The sequence below is a fragment of the Planococcus citri genome, chromosome 3, assembly GCF_950023065.1.
Source record: "Planococcus citri chromosome 3, ihPlaCitr1.1, whole genome shotgun sequence".
Lineage (NCBI taxonomy): Eukaryota > Metazoa > Arthropoda > Insecta > Hemiptera > Pseudococcidae > Planococcus > Planococcus citri.
Genome location: NC_088679.1, coordinates 45,447,753 through 45,466,538, shown reverse-complemented (window position 1 = coordinate 45,466,538; position 18,786 = coordinate 45,447,753). Strand labels below are relative to the sequence as shown.

The window sequence follows — 18,786 nt, the reverse complement described above, 5'->3', positions numbered from 1 at the left end:
TCGACGAAAATAATAAATTTTGTGTTTTCAAAAAGTCGCTAAAAATCTAGAAATTGATTTAAGCAGCTTAATTTTTTGCTATGGGGGATTCAGACCATGATCTTTCCAAAAATCGAGGTCCAGTTTAAATCGGAGGCGAACACCTCGAGAGTTACATTTGTTCGTCCTTTTAATTCAAGTTTCTTCTCAACAAGTGACCGGAAAGCAAATCAACATTACTCGAGTAACTACAAAACAACCCTCGTTTTTTGATACTTCTGTGTCGTAAACTAATGAATTAGAAGCACGATGCTCGATTTTTAAAATTTTCAAAGGATAGTAGGCTAATGACAACCCCCAGGTACTTATTTTTTATGTAAAGCATTCGAGAATTCATCGATTGACCATTTATAGCGGGTGGTACATATAATAAACTGAAATATTTCCTCATTTTCCTTTTAAATTATGGTTAATTATTTAGGGTTACTCGTAAAGATAATGGTACTGACATCTACTCATCTCTGGTATGTATACTGCATCTACGTCTTGTTCGTTGATATTTCATAGGGGTGATTATGGAAATGAGAATTTAAAAAAATATAGTCTTACACGAGGAGGGAAAAAAAAGACATAATTTAAAGAGGGAAAGTAATTTAGTTCTGTACTATTTCATTCCTCGAGGAAGACAAGTTTTTCAGTGTAGATGTGCTCAGCTACTTACCTGCTATACCTATTCGCTAAACGTAAAATGGTCAATTTTGTCAGTTTATCCGGATTAGATGTCTTGAAAAAGTTATTCTCGAAGAGAGAACGGTACAGTGAAGTACTAATTATCGTATTTTAGTTGTCAGCTGTGAGACACTTCATTGGATACGTTGACAAGTGTCACACGCGATACCTATTCTGTATAATGGTGCTGTTAGAAGTTGTATTTTCAAAACTTAATGAACATGCAATTAACATAGATAGCACGCTTACCATATGAATCGTATCCGAAAAATCGAGCACCTTTTTCTCAATTTTTTTTTCCATTGGAATTAGGTAAACGTGTTTTTGATTTTTGTCTGATGGTACGTATTTTTGAAATTACCCCCTATAGAAATACATCGGATCATTTTCTTGGAAATAATTCCTGCATCTTGAATAATTGAGACTTGATTTTTAAACGATTTTGAAAACATTTTATTTGGTCATGATTCCGGTTATCGTAGCGCGATAGAATTAGACCTCGTTTTATCCAACACCGGCTATTCGATACGATGTTAAATTACATACTTATTTTACAGCTATTCTGTCATACGAAAGAAGCTAGAGTATATGCGTCGAAGGAACTGTAACGCAAAGCTATATACTCTGATAGCTGAAAGGCATTATTAGGGTGGCTAGGAGAAGAGGTGTTGGTCTTAGTCTATTCGATGTAATGTTGTCTCGTTCCCCTTCTATTCCCAAACGGTTTCCATAATATAATAAGTAAACAATGAAGGCATTCCCTTGATTTAATTAATGCCAGACAACGTAGCGAGACTTGTACCGCTCTACGTTTTACTTACCAGCCTTGTGTTATGTCCCGGTGTAGCGAATACGCGATCGACCGACCGACCAAATTTACCAATCAGTCGAGGCTAGCAAGTTTTCCCACTGGAATTGGCTTAATAATTTTATTCTGATACATCGGTAATAGAAACATTTATTAATACCGACGCGTAAAAGTTGACCTTTTTTTCTTTTTACTCGCTTTTTTTCTGGTCGAAAAAAGTTTCGAAATAATACGGTGATGTTTTTTCCTTCTTTGAGTTTTGACATTTAACCGATGCTCTGTTTTAATTTTGCTTTTTTTTAATAAAAGTTGCAAAACGAGAGCGTGATTTTAACTTCTTTTGTTATACCCACGCGTTTCAATATTAATGATCGATAAAGTTTCACCGTTGTTGGTGTACAAAACGTTAATTATTTCTTTCCGGAAAATCAACGTGGAAATACTGTTCGCGTTGTTTTTCCTATTTCGAGTAATTGTGATGTTGTCAATTCCTCGGGATGTCTTTATTAAGAAGTTTTTTGAAAATTAGGAACAATTCTTCCTTCCAAGTTGAATGGACTCGAATATGATCTACACGTACTAGATTGAATGCCTTGAAACTTTTTTCGAAAATTCAACGTTCATGCTCAATTTAAAGTCAAAGGGTAGAATAGGTTTACTTGTAAGTAGGTATCTTTAATTGGGTATAAATTGTCATAAAATTTTAAACAGAATCAGGTTCCTATCAGATCTGCACTTCAAAGTCATGTCCCCTATTTACCCATTGCATTTTAGGATACGATTGAATTTTGTTTTGTGCCCAGTTAACATATCACATTCACGAGGGAAGAAGACAAAGGTTAGTTTTGCGTTGAACAAAGCTAATGTTTACATCGCTGTTTCCATGTATCTGTTACTACGTATCAGTTCAACGTATCTGCAGATTTGAATTGTTAAAACGTTAACAACACGGTCTCAGTATCTTTTTGTATCCACTTGAAAAAAGGTAATTTGCTCGAATAAGATAAGAAGTACGATAGAGAAACTGGGTGCGGTGGTATAAAATAAACTGAATCATGCACTCGAGTATTCGGGTAATAAAGGCATAGAAACAAGCAACTTGCTCCCCACGACGACGTCGAGCATTTGTAAGAATTCGTCGTAGAAAAAAAATGTCTCGGTAAATATTGTTGCGAAAATCGAAATTTATCGAATACCTTAATGGAGATTGCTTTCGTTTTACATTTGACGATGACGTATGCGAAATCGTTGAATCAGAAAGCAAACGAATCTTTCTAACGAGCGACGGTCTATTTTCACGTTGAAAATTTGATTCTTTTGACATAAGGGATGTTTAAATTACACGATGACGAGGCACACGGTACCACGTTACAGGCGCTAGAGTATAAGAGTAAATCATCTTACTGTTAGATGCCAAAGCATTTAAGTGTGCATGAAAGTAAATAAGAAAACTTTGACGTTATAAATTTGAAGAATACTTACTTACGATTAAATGCGCGTGCATGTAAGTTAGGTACCTACATCGAATCAAATGGCGAATTATTTATAAATTGCAATAGATTCTTCGTTTTAAAATTAATTTCTACGAATTACGATATCTTGCCTGGTTAGGTACTTGGCTAATATTTGAGTTATTTGTTAAAATGTCAATAATGATACGTATAGATTGGTTTGTTAGTTATTTGTTGTAATGTTTGTATTGGGCTGGCTACTTCAGTCACTGCTTCCAGCTTTCCCTTTAATAATCCAGAATTCTAAATTACACAAAGGTTGTAGGTTTGCTGAGTCGGAACTGAAAAAACAATGCTATTCAGGAACAGGTATTATTTGTTTCATGCGATGTAACTCATTCCAAAGCGGATTTTTCGATTATTTTGGACCTTCGTTGGAAAACTAGGTTTGGTTCAATCTTTCTTACTAACTGGGATTTATGTAGGCGGAGTAAATACTTTAAATCTGCGCGTTTTGTTCCCTTTCAAAAAATTACATTTGACATTTTGTTTCTACGACTTTGCCATTTCTAATAAAAATAATAAATTAGAACAGACAATGAATTTCTTGCCCAATTTTTGCCAAATCTCTGCATAAACAATGATTTTTTTTTTTTTTTTGAGAAAACGAATCGTGCGAGGAGAATAATGAATTTCCTTATGAGAAATCGTTCTTAAATGAAATTTTCTATATACTAAATTGACTAAAAAACAGTTGTCCCTCAATTACACAATACACAATTGATTGGTACATGAATTTCGTTGGTAATCCGAGTATTCGATACCTATATAAGTATACGTATAGATACGTAAATAAAATAATTGATCGAATCTTGCATAAAATTAATTCAAAACACGCTTTACTCGTCAAAAAAAAAAAGGAAAAAATAATCGTACATATGCAAAATAGACAAAAACGACGAAGTTATTAGGAACACAGTACGCGAATTGGGCACACCTCAGGCTGAGCAGCTGAGCAGCGGCGTACTACACGAGAGATATTTCTCGACGAAATGAGAATTTAATCTAAGAAGGATTATAATCCACTGTAATACGGAGAATGGAAGATAATAGAGTCGTTCATTCGTATATTTCTTATTCCGATGTACGAGTATTAAAGCCTACGTACAACACGAACGACACAAACGTGAAGTGGAGAGCCGTTTAATGAAAACTCACCGTATAGCAATTCCTTTTTTTCTGCCTATTGGTACCGAGTAGAGAGGCAATAAGAGAGAAAAACTTTTTCATTTTCTTATGAAAAATGTATACAAAAACCGAGAAAGAGTGTCTAAGAATAATAGAAAGGAAAGAAGCGAGCAAAACGCAGCCAATGAAATAAGCACAATAAAATGGAATGAAATGATGGGGTTACCGAAATACAAAACGTTCTAGCCCTTTTCTTTTCTTTTACAGAGTGGCAACTTTTTGCTGTGTGATAATGAACGAATGAAGAGAGAAAACCACATTATGAGCTGCATGATGACATCGCAGCAGGTATAATATTAGGTAGTCTTTTTAAGAATGATCCCTTTCACTAACATAGATGTTGTAATGGAAATGCAAAAGCATTAAACACACTCAGTGGGGCTAGTTTTTAAAGTCACCAAGCGTCATAAGTTCAAAACATATAGTCGTTGATTTTTTTTCCTCCTCTTTTAGCGACTGTGTTATTTTTATTCTTTCGGTAATCGAAAAGGTACGAGTTATTTTCAAACATAATACGAATATTGGATTATTTTTTCTCATTTTTACGTACCTATATACTATTGAGTAGATATGCGTGAGTTCCAACATGATTAACATTATCAACAAAGGTTCTTGTTATTTTAATATTTCTGAATGCTATCGTGGCATCGCCACAATTTCATGAAAAACTGCTGTATGAGAATGAGTTTCCAAAAATCAATTTTCAATCTATTTGTATTCACCTTTCTATAACTAAGAAATTGAGCTACGATATGAGAAGACGAAGCAGCGTTTTAAAAGATGCCATCTGTGATTCAAGATGAAATATGCAGCTGAATTGAAGAATGGGTTTTTGCAGAGGCGTGACGAAGTGATGTTTCGTGGGAGGAGGAGGGGGGAGGAGACTGAAAATTTTCCAATCTTTTTAGACAAATTCCCCCCCCCCCTTTTGTAAAATATTTTAAAATTTTAAAAAACGATTATTTTATGCAGCAAAAATTTCTATTAATTTGGTTGTATTTCCAATAATTTTCTCAAATTAATTTTTCTATTTTTGAAAATTTTTGAAAATTGTGTAAAAATAACATCACTACGAATGCAAAAAGTTGATTTCAATGACTTCAACATTTTCAAATTTCAATAAATAATAGTTTCAGAAAATTATAATATTTTCAAAAATAGGAATAATGGCTCGAGCGAAGCGAGGCCATAAGCTTTTGAAAATTAATGATTCTTCAGAAGTAAAAAAAAAAAACATTATTTTTGGAGCTAGAAGTCAATTTTTCTACCCTTTACTACCTTTGGTCAGAGGATGAAAAAGAAAAATGATCTACCTCTAGCGATGCGAAGGCAAGAGCCGTGAAAAATTGACAATTTGAAACACAAAACAACATCATTCTTGATGCAAAAAGTTGATTTTCATGGCTTCAACATTTTTAGTTTTTAGAAGATCATAATAAAATAGGAATAAGGCTTGAGCGAAGCGAGGAAAATAACTCTCAAAAATTCACAATTCTTCATTTTTTCACGACAAAATTTTGTGTTTTCAAAATGAACCGTATTCGGTGAAAATTAGAAATTGTTTACGAATCGACTTGGATTGGTGGGGGGGGGGAGGGGGAGAGGGGGATCGACCTTAGTGAAAACGGACTCGATACATTAATCCACCAATATCTGGGCTATTTTAAAAAATTTATTAAAAATTGTAATGTAAATTTCGACAGCTCAAAATTTGGTTTCGAGTTTAGAGTATGTTGCTTTTTCAGTAAAGGAAATTTTTTGTAGCTCGATCGAAGTTGACGAGAGATTTTTTATTTACGTATTTACGGCGAATATGGTAGGCAACATATTTCGCATGCTTTTTTTCGAATGCACGATAATTATGTATTTACGGCAAACTGAGTAGGCAACTTATTTTACTCCTATCTTTCAGTCAAATTCAATTGAAGCTTGACGAGTTTACTAAATACATAATTATTCATGAAACGAATGTGTGCAAACCTCATTTCAGAATCTGCAATTTTTTCTAACGATACAAAAAATGAAATTTCGAAAAAAATCTGTCAAAAAACTTTCATTAGTCTCGTTTGTCTTGTAAAGTTGAAGAAAACTCAATTACCCAATTACGTACAACTTATCAGTGAACTTCCCAAGCATCCAGTAGGAACAATGTTTGCGATAATTTTACATATTTTATAAATTGAATTCTAGAAATTTGTTGAGTTTTGTTCGCTTTATTAGAGTCTAATTCTATATTCATTTAAATACCTATCGAATGAAACCACCTTTGGGTTAAAAAATTGATCAGAGTGATATGAGAAAAATGAGGATAAAAATGCAAAAAATACTCAATTTAAAAACTACGTGCGTAGCCAGACTGCAGCATGAAAAAATCTCTCTCATCTTATTCGTATATGTATCTGTATACAAATGCACCTTCGTTGGAAACAAATACTCGTATAGTAAGACAAAATGAGAAATCTAGTGCGAAAATTCGTAAAACTGCCCCTCGAGTAAAATAGCAACATGCATTGCGAGATATTTTCATCTCAGTAATTTGATTTTTAGAATACCCGTGAAACAGAAAATTACGCTGATACCTTTTTCTAAATGTAAATTACGTGTATTTCTGGTATTTTCTTTTTTTTGTTGCATTTTTTTCTACAAGCATGTATTACCGCTTAAGAATATACTCGTACGTACGCGTAGGTAGAGGTACCTACGTCGCTGTTATGATTTGATTACGTGTAGTAGGTATAGAGGGAAGGTTGTTCGTGAAATGAGAGATGAAAAAAAAAACCGAGCCAAATGAAATAGGCTGCATAGAATGGAGATTAATTTATGCGTTTATTAGTTTTGGGAGTTTTAGCTTGGCGCGTAAGTATAGAATAAGCCCGCGTCTACGTATACAACATGGCCTATAAAACTAGCATGAAATCGATATGCGGCTGAGAAAAGTTTTTGAGAGATAAATGATATTTGAAATATCGTGTGCAGACTTCGTTATCGCTTCCATACACGAGACCTAACTTAATTTTGATATGGTTAGCGCGAAAGCTCTTTTAAATACGCTTACACTCTTTTGCATGCATTACGTTTTATGGTGGAGATAGAGTAATAGGATGGTTTTACCGGAAGTTAAATGAACTTACCAAGGAATATTGGGGAAACGCGTCAAAGTGAGAACTTTCAGCAGTAAATTTGTTGTACTGTGAAAGTTGACTGAATTTTAATAGCAAACTGTTTCATTTAATTCGTTTTATGTAACCGGTAATAATATGATTATTATTACGAGTATTTATGTGTGTTTTTTTTGTTTTTTTTTTGTTTTATAGACATGCTACGAAATGGAACGATACCTTAAAGAAGAGCCAAAGCTGCAATCGTGTAAGAAGTTATCGAGCGATTTAGATACACCTTGGAATTTATTCACCGCACCAGTACCATGGACAAAAGTCGAAGTGGTCGATTCGTTGATCGACGATTTAAATTTAAATAATAGTGATATCGAAGCGTTTAGCTGTACGAGTACGAACTGCAGTTGGGAATCGCCGCTCAGTTGTTCGGTTCGCGTGAAAAAAGAACCAGTCGACGATTACTCAGATCCTTTGCATTGTTCGACGACTCGTCTGAAAAAAGAAACCCTCGAAGATTTCGACGACCCTTTACGATGTTCGGTGAAAATGAAAAAATCGCACAATGATTACGATACGCTGAGTTGCGTGATGCGCGTGAAAAAAGAACCCATAGACGAATACGAATTCGACGATGTGAATTACGAAGATCAAAATCGTTTTAAATTTAATTTTATCGGTAGAGGATCGTTAGCCAATGAATCAATACTGCCCACACTCACACCACCGTCCAGTCCCGAATCAGGTTTAAATAATAGTAGCAGTAATAGCAGTACGGAGAACTACCGTACTACGCATTTAAAAACTAAAAACACTGTGAATACTGGTCGTGTTTCTTCCAAAAATTATTTTACTCAGTCGAACAAGCAAGACGCATCGTTTTCAGTTACCGCCAATCAATCCAAAAATAGCTGTAGTGCCAATCATACCACCGTCAGTAATAATAGTATTAAAGACTTCAGTTCTGATGCCAAAAGAAAAACGCACAAATGTTTATTTACTGGATGTAAAAAAGTGTATACGAAGAGTTCGCACCTGAAAGCTCACCAAAGAACGCATACAGGTAATAATCGTTTCTATTATTTTTTTCAACCTACTCTTATGTTTTGATGCCTACCCGTTGTTTTCGACGTGTGTCTTCCTACGTTTTCACAAAATTAGCGAAGCATTAAATAAAAATGAAAAATATACCTACCATCACCTGTGTAATTGAATTCAAAACTAACTGGTGATTTGATTATCCACTTCACTGGTGACCGATTTTTCTCCCTTTCTTTGATATTGAAAGAAGATCACCGTCGTGCCAAATCGAGCATTTCTAATTCGTATATGTGACCAGTTTCTAACTGCTTTGTCACTTTAGCCCAAGTGTCAGACTGTCAGATGCATTATACAATATACTACCCGTCGAAAAATCTTGCATGAAGGAAGCTCGTTTATTTCTTGATTTTCTGGATTTGGCAAGAAAGAAATTATTCGGTTTTGATTTTGTGTTTGTTTATCTTTGTTTCTTAATCTATTATTTTAAAATAGGCTTATCGTTTTTTTATGCTACCATCCCCTGAAGTTGTTTAATTTTTTAAACGAAAAGGTAATTCCATTTTTAAAAAATTTTCTCGAGTTTAAAAGTAATATCATAGAGCTTTCTAAATTTATCTACAGTAAAAAAAAATATATAAATATAAAATGAAGATTTTTTTCAATTTCGATTTTCATTACTATTATGATACATATTACATATTTACCTGTCATGAATTCTTGAACAGAATGAGAATTTTCGTGCTTGAATTGTAAAAATAAAAATGTACATGGAGATGAAAGATCCCCACGGGTCGATTTTTTGGGTAAATGAAAATAAAACCGCGATTCTAGAGGAAAATTCCTAATTTTTTTTCAAAACATTCAACAATCTCAATTCCTTTTTGGAATCTGGCAGTGAATCTCAGGCAACAGTGAGACCTCTCCCTACTCCTCACTTGGAAAACAATTTGAAATTTTCAAAATAATGTGAGATTACTTTTTCTTTATTCAATTGTTTTCGCGAACTCGACTCTCTCTTCTCCATAAGATCAAAATACTGAAAATATTGACGAAGTTGTACAATTGATTTGGAATTTTGAAAGCAGAATAATTACCAAATTACAGATTTCCTCTTGAATTAGATCAAATTCTGATGTTTTTCAAGGACGAAATTTGAGTTTTAAAACATTTCACCGCCACTAAAAAAAATGAAATAATGATCTGAAATTTGGCAGGAGGATTGGTGATGAATTTTCATATATTTTTTCAGTTTTTTTTTCCTCGATCCAAAATTTTTCTGTCCATTGGAATACCAAACCGCTTTACAAGGGGAGTATCTCAACCTGCATGAAAATTTTCGAACCAGGTAAAGGGGAATCGATAGAGGACCAAAAAATACGCCACCAGTCAACATTTCAGGCGTTGAAATTCATTTTTCAATTTTTTCAAATTTTTGGAATTCGATCGAAAATGGGGAAAAATTAAAATGTTACCAAATTAACCTAGAAAGCTGAAATTGTATGTGTAACTACCCTATTTTGACCTTCCGAGACGCTTGGTGACGGTTTAAAACTGTTATAGAGCCTCCAAAGAGTTCTCCAGTTTTCGAAAAGAGTGTCGGTTTAAATCCAAAATTTTCTTCAAGGTATATTTTTGAAAATAAAATTTTGCTGGAGGTTTTTAGAATGGTTCGAAACTATAAAAATCAACTCAGGAGGTCGAAAAGAAGGTACAAACCAAATTTCAGCGTGTTTCGTTTTTGCGTTCGGGAGTGCATGACTGCGTGATGATCTGTTTTTTTTTTTCAAAAATAAACACTGTAGAAAATTTTGGATTTGAACTGGTACAAAAATATTTTGGAGGTAGGTAGGTATGTACTTAAATCGATCGAAATCCGAGTATAGGTGCTGAATTTCATTTGCACCTATTATTACAGTGCTTTTTTGACAACCATCACCAATCGTTTCAGAAGGTCAAAAATAGGGTACCTATACGTACCTACCTACCTACCTACCTACCTACACACCAAATTTCAGCTTTGCTGGTCAGTTTGGGAAAATTTTGATTTAGCTCCTGAAATTTTGGCTCGTGGTGAATTTTGTGGTCTTCTATCGATTTACTTTTGCCCAGTTCAAAAATATTTGTGCAACTGGGATACTTATTTTGTTAGCATTGTTATTATTCGGTTACAGTAAGTATGCTTTTTGACTCGATGCAAATAAACCAAAAAAATTCCCAACATTTTCGGTTAATTAGGAAAAAACCAAAAAAAAAAAAAAAAACTCCCCCATTACATCTTATAGGCTAATAACAACAATACACCGGGAAAAACTTGAAAATAAGTGTAATTCAACAAAGTTTAGTTCGCGCAGAAGGGTAAAAATTTTAATGCCCCAATTTAAAAAACTTACTCCTCTCTGGCGTCAAACTTTACGATACATAAGTGATCGTTTGCGAGAATACAAAGTTCAAGCTGTTGTCTTAGTCGAGTTAAACAAGCGCGCGACCCCAACACGTTATACTTACTGACGATGTCTTAATAACAAAAATGAATATTTGATGTGGCACGTTAAAAGTTTTTTTATATTTTATTTTAACGAATCGCAGTTCGCAGCCGACGAAGGCGAATCGCAATAAGGCGTGCAAAATTTAAAATATGAACGTATGTTTTCGCTGTTTGCTGCGGAGTTTGAGCAATGCGTACTGTTCGCGGAAGGTGCACGTTGCCCTCTTCGTCTTCATCGAATTCGCAAATTACAGTTGTTTATTTTCAACATATGAAAAACTTTGGCTGTTTAAAGGGGTTCGAGTGTTTTCATTCGGTCTAAAAATTTTAAACGAACGACGCGACGGGTGTAAATTTATGAATGTATTAAATCCAACTTCGAGTCGAACTTGTTTTGAAAATGCGTTACTCGCGACGACGAGCCAGATTATTCGTTTAGATAATTTTCTAAAAATGTTTTAATCGAATTTTAAATTAAAAAACTTGTACTTTTTTAAATTCGTTTCTCGCATCAAAAACCATCACGTCGCGTCTCGGCCGTGCCGCGCGGCGCAGGGGTCGTAAACGGAAAAGTAAGTACAGCTATACGGAAAATAATTTAACACCACCTTTAATTTAAATTAAACGGTAGAACGATACTGTTAGATTTAGCAAAACGCACTTGGCAGCATTCTTGAAATTCCGCCTTTGCGAAGTTATTTATGAAGAATGCGAATCTACTGTTGTGGGGTTAGAAGCAACATCTACTTAAGTGGATTACCGAGAAAAACCGAAAGAAATAGATTTATGATCCGAGAAGTTGAAGTTCAAGATAATGTACAAACACGTGAACAAAGTCGCCAGCTTTAAAGCAGAGATTTTCAGTGCTTTTTTTTCAACCGTCCAATATTTTTACTTTATTCTGCTTTTCGTTTTTTTTCTTCTTTTCAAATTGCTCTATTTTTTTAGCTTTTGTAAATTTTTCTTATTTTTTTCCGATTATTTGGAGTTGGGAATTCTACCAATCATCACATTGTACTCGTATTTGGTCGTGTCGGTCAAGTTTTCAAAAACACTCCGATAAAAGAGTCGGGAAAATGATGAGATTTTGATCGAAGTTCTCATGGAGATCTTCACTTTGAGTTAAAAGTCACTCAGGAGAATTTGGTGTTCTTGGAGAACTAATGCGGGCCCTTAAAGAAAATCCAAAAGGCAATCTTGGATTTTAACCCCAATGACATGTTGGTCTCCGAAAAATTTAAATTCCTATACATCTATGGGACCAGTAAAACGAGCTGACTCAAAAACTGCCATTGCTGCTCTTTTCTGGATCTTCTAGCGAGTTTTCAATTTTCTTAGGATTCAAAATTGTTCTAAAAGGGCTAACTTTAGTTTCTGAAACTTCGGTGGGTGTTTATTGGAGAGAAATGCTCTTTCGAACGTTTTAGGATGTTGCTATGAAATTCCACGCCACTGCCAATTCGAAAGGATTGAAGTACAAAAAGCTCACTTTCGATCTGATATGTCTGGAATTTGAAATAGCTATCATACCAATCTTAGTTATATGTGCTTCAATTTCATTTTTGATCCCTCGACATCAATTTTTAATTGATTCCTAAAAAAAATTGAAGACTTGCTAGAGGCTCCAGAACTTTCCAAAAAAGTTTTACTATTGAAAGAGTTGAAATAAAATAAAATATTCGCACAATTTCCTTTTTAATTTTTTTTTTGCTTTTTTTATTTCATTAAAAAATGGTTGAAATTAGGTCACAATAGCAGCTTTTCGGATTTTTTGAATTTTCAAAAATTCATCAAAAATCTAAAAATGACCCTTGACAAATTCATCGAAAATTTATATGAAAATTCATCTAGTTTGAAATTTGAAATAACACAATTAAGTTTGGTACTTTCTACGTGCTCGCATATATACGAATCGTATATACGATATTTCACCCACCCTACATTATCAAAGCTCCCATAACGAGTAGAATTTTCGAAAGAACCTTGCTTTTGGAATGAAATCAAAAAGGCTCCTTCACGCAGCCGTTACAATGTTCAAAAATAATCTCTATCCATCTGTTTCAAATTTATGCGAGCTTTCTTTGCAGCTCAGAGAAACTTTGGTAATTTTAATACAAAGAATTACAAGCAGCATTCGTTTGTAAAGTTCGGTTCCAGTTCCACTTTTATCTATTAAAGCTAATTAGAGACGAGTTTTTTTTCTCTCTTTCATTTTCCACCCTTATAAAACTATTTTTAATAATGTTTACAACTGGCGGAAAATTCTTTAAATTTTTCGTATAGCTTTGCCTGCTTCTGCAGCACCGCATCTCTTGTGCGTTGATTCCTACAGCGAATTATGTTCACATTGCGCCTAACAATGCGATTTAAATGACTTTGTGTAAGAGGAAAACCCTTTTTAGTCTTGCAGACTTCACTAATTTTTATTTGCTAAGCTCTCCGAGAGCCATGAGCCACGTTTTACTCTTTATTTTGGGTGCAAGTGGTGAAACTCGGTGATGAATGTGCGTGATAAATTTCGCTCGCAACGTGCTAGAGGTTTAGCTGTGGGAAATGGATTTCGAATTATTAAGTTCATTTTATTCGCGTTGGAATTTACGTTAGTTAGCAGTATAGAATGCTAGGATGAAATTCATCATTGGATCGTATTCGTCGAAGCAGATAAAAAAAAAATAACGCCGGTGAAAGAATTTTTCTCCACTTTTTTTTTAGACAATAAATTGAAAAATAGTTTTGCGCGTTTTTTCGTCCGATATTTCTTCGGAAAACAATGCTATGCCTACGCTTATACTTTCGATTATGTATTTGCACGAATGAATGTAGGTACTACCTACGTCAAAATTTGCCCTAGTTTCCGATTTTTGTACAGAAAATATGAGTATTGGTAGCTGCGGTCTCGTTGACCCTATTTTGAGGTTTTATAATGAATTATTTTCATATCCCTTTCAGTCAAGTTGTTAACATGTGATTAGCTTAAGTTGATTAAAACTTTAAACTAGGTACTCTTCTCTTCTTTCCCAATCTGAAACACCTCTGGTTCACGTCATTTATCATATTTTCGTGATCTCTGCTCTCATACAAATTTTTTATAAAATCACTCACATTCGCTCTACATTGTTTTTTTTTCTCCTGCTCGAATGTTTTGACGATTTTTTTGCCAAAAAGATGATTTCAATTCGAATTGAATTCTCGCTGTACAAAATTTTTTTCGCGTTTATTACATTACGTTGGTTAGTTTTTTGCATTTTGAAAATTGCCAATGTAAAGTACCTAGGCTATGCAACGAAAAAAATATCAGAGCTTTACTTGAAAGTATTTTGCAACTTTTTCGCCCGATAAGATAAGTATCGTGCGTATAAAGTCGAAGTACTTTACTTAAAAGTATATTTATTTTGTTCGGCATGTTTGCAGCCATTTGTGGTAAGTATTTCTTTAGATACCTTCTCGTTGATTCGCGACCCTTGGAGTGAATTTCGTATAACTCGAAGACCTAACGAATGATTTTATATGTCACCTTTTTACATAGCTAATCATAATAATGAGGAAACTAGCTCGGTATAATGAACGTTATTTCACTTCTATTCTCATTTTCACTATTCGATGCTGCTTTAAACCTGATGTCGATTAATATTCAAATTAAGTATACAAAGGAAGCGATAATTTTGAAAACAAGTATACAACTTGCAGCGATTCTTAGCGTTGAATGATTTTCGCAAGCAATGTTGGAAATTCAATTTAATGCATCGAAAGATAATCTTTATCTTTGAGAATGAGGAGAGACAGTCTGGCATTCGGTCGTTGAATTATCGAAGTTGTCAACTCGAAGTTTCCCTTTAACTGAAAATTGAATTAACTTGTCTGGCAGCGATTCCTATAACTAGACAGTTAAACGTTGATTAACATGACAGACCTTTTGATAAATTCGAATTTAGTTTTTTTCCACTGAGTTTTTTTTTCTCGTTCGTTTCGAGCTAATTCGGATAATAATAGATCGCTGTTGAAAGTTTCCGTCTGCGTTTTTTTTTTCAACTTCCGTTAAATTCTAGGTACCTGTTTTCAAGTCTAGTGTTTATTTTTGTTATTTAAATTTTCAACATTGTCAATAGTTTCGGAGTGAAGCAAGGGTTAACTATCAGATCGAGATGATTTATTTGTTTTCAAATTGTTTTGTAACTTTTCAACTAAATTTATACATACAAAGAGAAGTATTGAAAGCAATCTGACCCCTTTGGATTGAAAGAATTACATTTTTATTTAAAAATTATCGCGAAACGAATGCATTCAATTTTTTAAATATATTTACAATACTATGAATTCGGTTGCGAAAAGGGTCATATGAGTACATCATGTTATGTGCTTGGTTCGATTTAACAAATTTACGAACATACAATGTAATGTACCTACCTACGGTTTCATGCTATCACGATATCAATCAGGAAAACATGTATTAAAACATCCTTGAAAGAAAAGGAAACCCGGTAGCGGTTTCAACGACGTGTATTTTGTGTGTATTTTATACGTAAGCCTTTACTGGTTCATCTGGCACGCGTGTTTTACATAGGTATATCTAAACCTCCACAAACAATAAAGTAGCTCCGAGTTCCTTCAAAACATTGCTTCTGCGTGAAAAAAAAACAACAACTTGACCCTTGGAATGTAACGTTAACAATTAAGTTGAAACTAGGCACGCGAACGACGTGTTTTGAGAATGTATTTTATTCTGTACAAATTCATTAGTTCGTTTAACGACGCATTGATGTGGTGTGTGGTCTGTAATTAGGTCTTCCTGCTACCATATGTACATTATAAGAAGCCCAATAAATTTCGAGTTGATAATTTTAACTCAGATATGCCTGGAAAAGAAGCGACAGAGCGAAGAGTTTCTGATAAAAATTTCTATTCCAAAATATGTTGAAAATCTAGGTACCTACTGATTCAAGCTTGTAGGAAAATTTCGTAATTTCTCAATTTTATCTCTCAAAAATGTGGAGCTGGAAATACTCTGAAAAATCACATCCGAAAATTGAAACGAAGCCCATTCGAACTCAGTCCTATTGAAAATCTGACAAACGATTCATAAAGTGTCATATTTAAATTAATTGATATTTTAACTGATTGAGGGCACTGATAAGAGGCCAGAAATAAGGGGGAGTTATAGAGATCGAGTGTACAAAAAAAGTGTCGATATTCGAACTCAGCATTTTTCAATCACCAATTCCCAATACAATCAATATTCCACTTTATTAATTTCAGTTCTTTGTGGTAGGTACTCTTGAGCCCCTGAGGAATGTTGGGGTCCCATTTTGAAATTAATTCGTTAAAAATACATCAATGTAAAATGAAAAAGAATCTTCACTGGAATTTTTTTCAATTTTCAAATTATAGTTTTCAGCTTTTGAATTTTCTTAAAAAGTTGAGCTTTTATCCTGAAGTTCAGTTTTCTGAGGTTTCCAAATTTAAATGACTAATTTTTAATCTGACATTAATTTTCCTTGCAACTTCAAAAACAGATTTGCTTCAAGTTTATTCTGCTGTGTTGTGAATTGAGTCTTCAAAGTCAGGCAGGTTCGCAAGAAATCTCAACATATGTGTAAGTTTCATGCCCCCTCCTAATTTGAAGGGCAATGAAAGATTATCAAGGAAAATTTGTAAGAAAAAAAATGTTGAGCAAAATCAGCGAATAGGATTCTATTTTTGGTTCGAATTGATGTATGTAATGTACTTATGCAGTTACTACGAGTGGTATGAACATTTTTCATATTTACGGCGAATCGAGTATGCAATTTAATTAACACCACAGGTTACTTGCAGCAAAGAATGAAATTGGAGGACCCGATTTCAATTTCTGCTTCGAGGTTATATAAAATAAGTTCAAAATTGATCGAGCCATTGAAAAGGGCATAGGCATGCATATATCCTGCTTTATGGGGAGGAAGAGGGGCTTGGTGAATTTTTGAATTTTTTTTTGGGGGATGCTGAGTCATGCGATATGTCGAAAAACATGTTTTCATTTCAAAGATGCTGAACTCGTATGTAGATAATCTTATTTCTTTGATTCGACCCCTTCTCTCTTCCCACACCCCCTTTGTTGGAGTTGAAACCTGAAAGTACTGAAAAGTCGTGCAATTTATTAAAAACAAATCACAAAATATGACTTCACTTTTTGATCCACCTCTTTCCAACCCAGCGAGTTCTCATTGGAGACCCAAATGAAGATTCTGGAAGTAAGGTGCAGGTCTAACGAAAAATTCAACAAGGTTTTCAATGAATCGTCACCTAATCGTATTTCAATTTTTCTAGCCTTTTTGAGTTTTACTTTTGGTACGAATAATCAAAATCATTATTTTGTATAGTTGAATTTTTTTTGTTCGTGTATTTACAACTATTTTTTAATATGTAGAAAAATACTATATCTGCATGTGTTGCATGAAATGTGCGTAAAAATATCGTTTTATTAGGGAAATGTCTTCTTTACGACGACGCAGAGCGTAATATTTTTCGTCATTTTATTTTTAACGTGTCTTCGTGGTACATTTTAATTAAATATGAAAAAAATTGACGTTACATACAGGCACGGCTTGCTCGAAACTGGGTTTATTATTGCAAGTGTTTTCGGCGCCAAAAGGGTCAGTTTTATAGCTAGTGTTTGGTGAAATTGTAGTACAACCCTATTTCATTAAATTCTCGGCCTTATAATGGAACATAAATATAGTCTGGTCTGGTGGGACCAAAAAAGTTCGCATGAGTATTTGTAATGAAAAAATCAGTTTTGTGGTCGTGTTTTTATTCCAATAGATATTTTTCTAGCTTATTCGCGAAGTGTTTCGATTTGTTCTCTTGAACGAAATTCGAAGATAATCAGTTCGCTGAATCGAACTGATCGATTTTTTCAACTCGAATATCGACCTATAATAATTACGAAGAAATTGAATTTTCATCCTCTTAGCCGCATGGTAGAAAAATTACATTTCTATACGTTCGTCTATACGTATATCGTTCTGAAATAGCGTTTCATTAATGAACACCCTGTTCTACTATATGTCTGTAGTTGTAGTATACTTTGAGACACGTTTTCTCTCTCACAAACCAAAACACTCTCTCTTTAAAAAATCACTTTCTAAAAGTCCTTTTCTTTTCTTGTTGAAAATATATATACTCTTTCTTTGATTTAAATGAAATTTTCTCCTTTTACTTTCAGTTTTTTTTTATAAACTTTTCTTTTATGTTTTATGAAGTTTTTTTCATTATTTCATTATTGAATTTCGTTATTTGATTTTGATCACGAAACAGTCTTTCATGAATACAGAAATTTTGGATAAGAGACGTTCAGAAGGTAAGAATACCTAATGGAATTCTTGGTGAAAATACATAGGTACGAATTTTCTAGTTCTACGATTTTATTCTGGGGGAAAAAAAGAAAATAGAAGAATGGATAAGGAACTAAATGTGATTTGGAGGCATCATTGGAAAATTGAATTTGTTTTAGCGTATATTTTTTGTGTTAGTTTCTTAAAAACAAGGGATAGACAGAATACTTAGAGGTACATCTACTTGATATTCAGTTACAGGTGTCGAATAATTCGTTTGACGATGCAGCAACCCAAATTATGCAAGCTTAAATTGATTTATTAACCCTAATAATATTGAATTGACTTCAATACCTATACGTTAGGAGGCGGTTCATCGATTGACTAAATTTAGCAGAGACCTTCATTTTGAGTTGAAAGTTACTCAGCAAAATTTTTCAGTTCCGGAGGTGCCCCTTCAGAGAAGATAAGGGTCCTCAAAGAGAAGGAATTTTCATTGAAATGCCTTTGGCCGCGATTCTGACTCCGACCCTCTGTCTCTTGTGTCTGATTAGGTATATCTAAATCTTTAGAATGACCTTTTGATGAATTTTCTGTATATGTGAGGAACAGAGTATTTTTTTTT

The 18,786-nt window shown here is 33.9% G+C and overlaps 1 protein-coding gene across 3 annotated transcripts in view; it reads left to right on the top strand.

The window, feature by feature from the left end:
- Nucleotides 1–18,786, top strand: part of LOC135840690 (Krueppel-like factor luna) — a 202,136-nt gene that overhangs the window by 159,811 nt on the left and 23,539 nt on the right. For all 3 annotated transcript variants that reach the window (XM_065357333.1, XM_065357335.1, XM_065357334.1), the window contains exon 2: nt 7,530–8,391. In XM_065357333.1, coding sequence (XP_065213405.1) covers nt 7,530–8,391 — 862 coding nt within the window. The remainder of the gene's footprint in view (nt 1–7,529; nt 8,392–18,786) is intronic.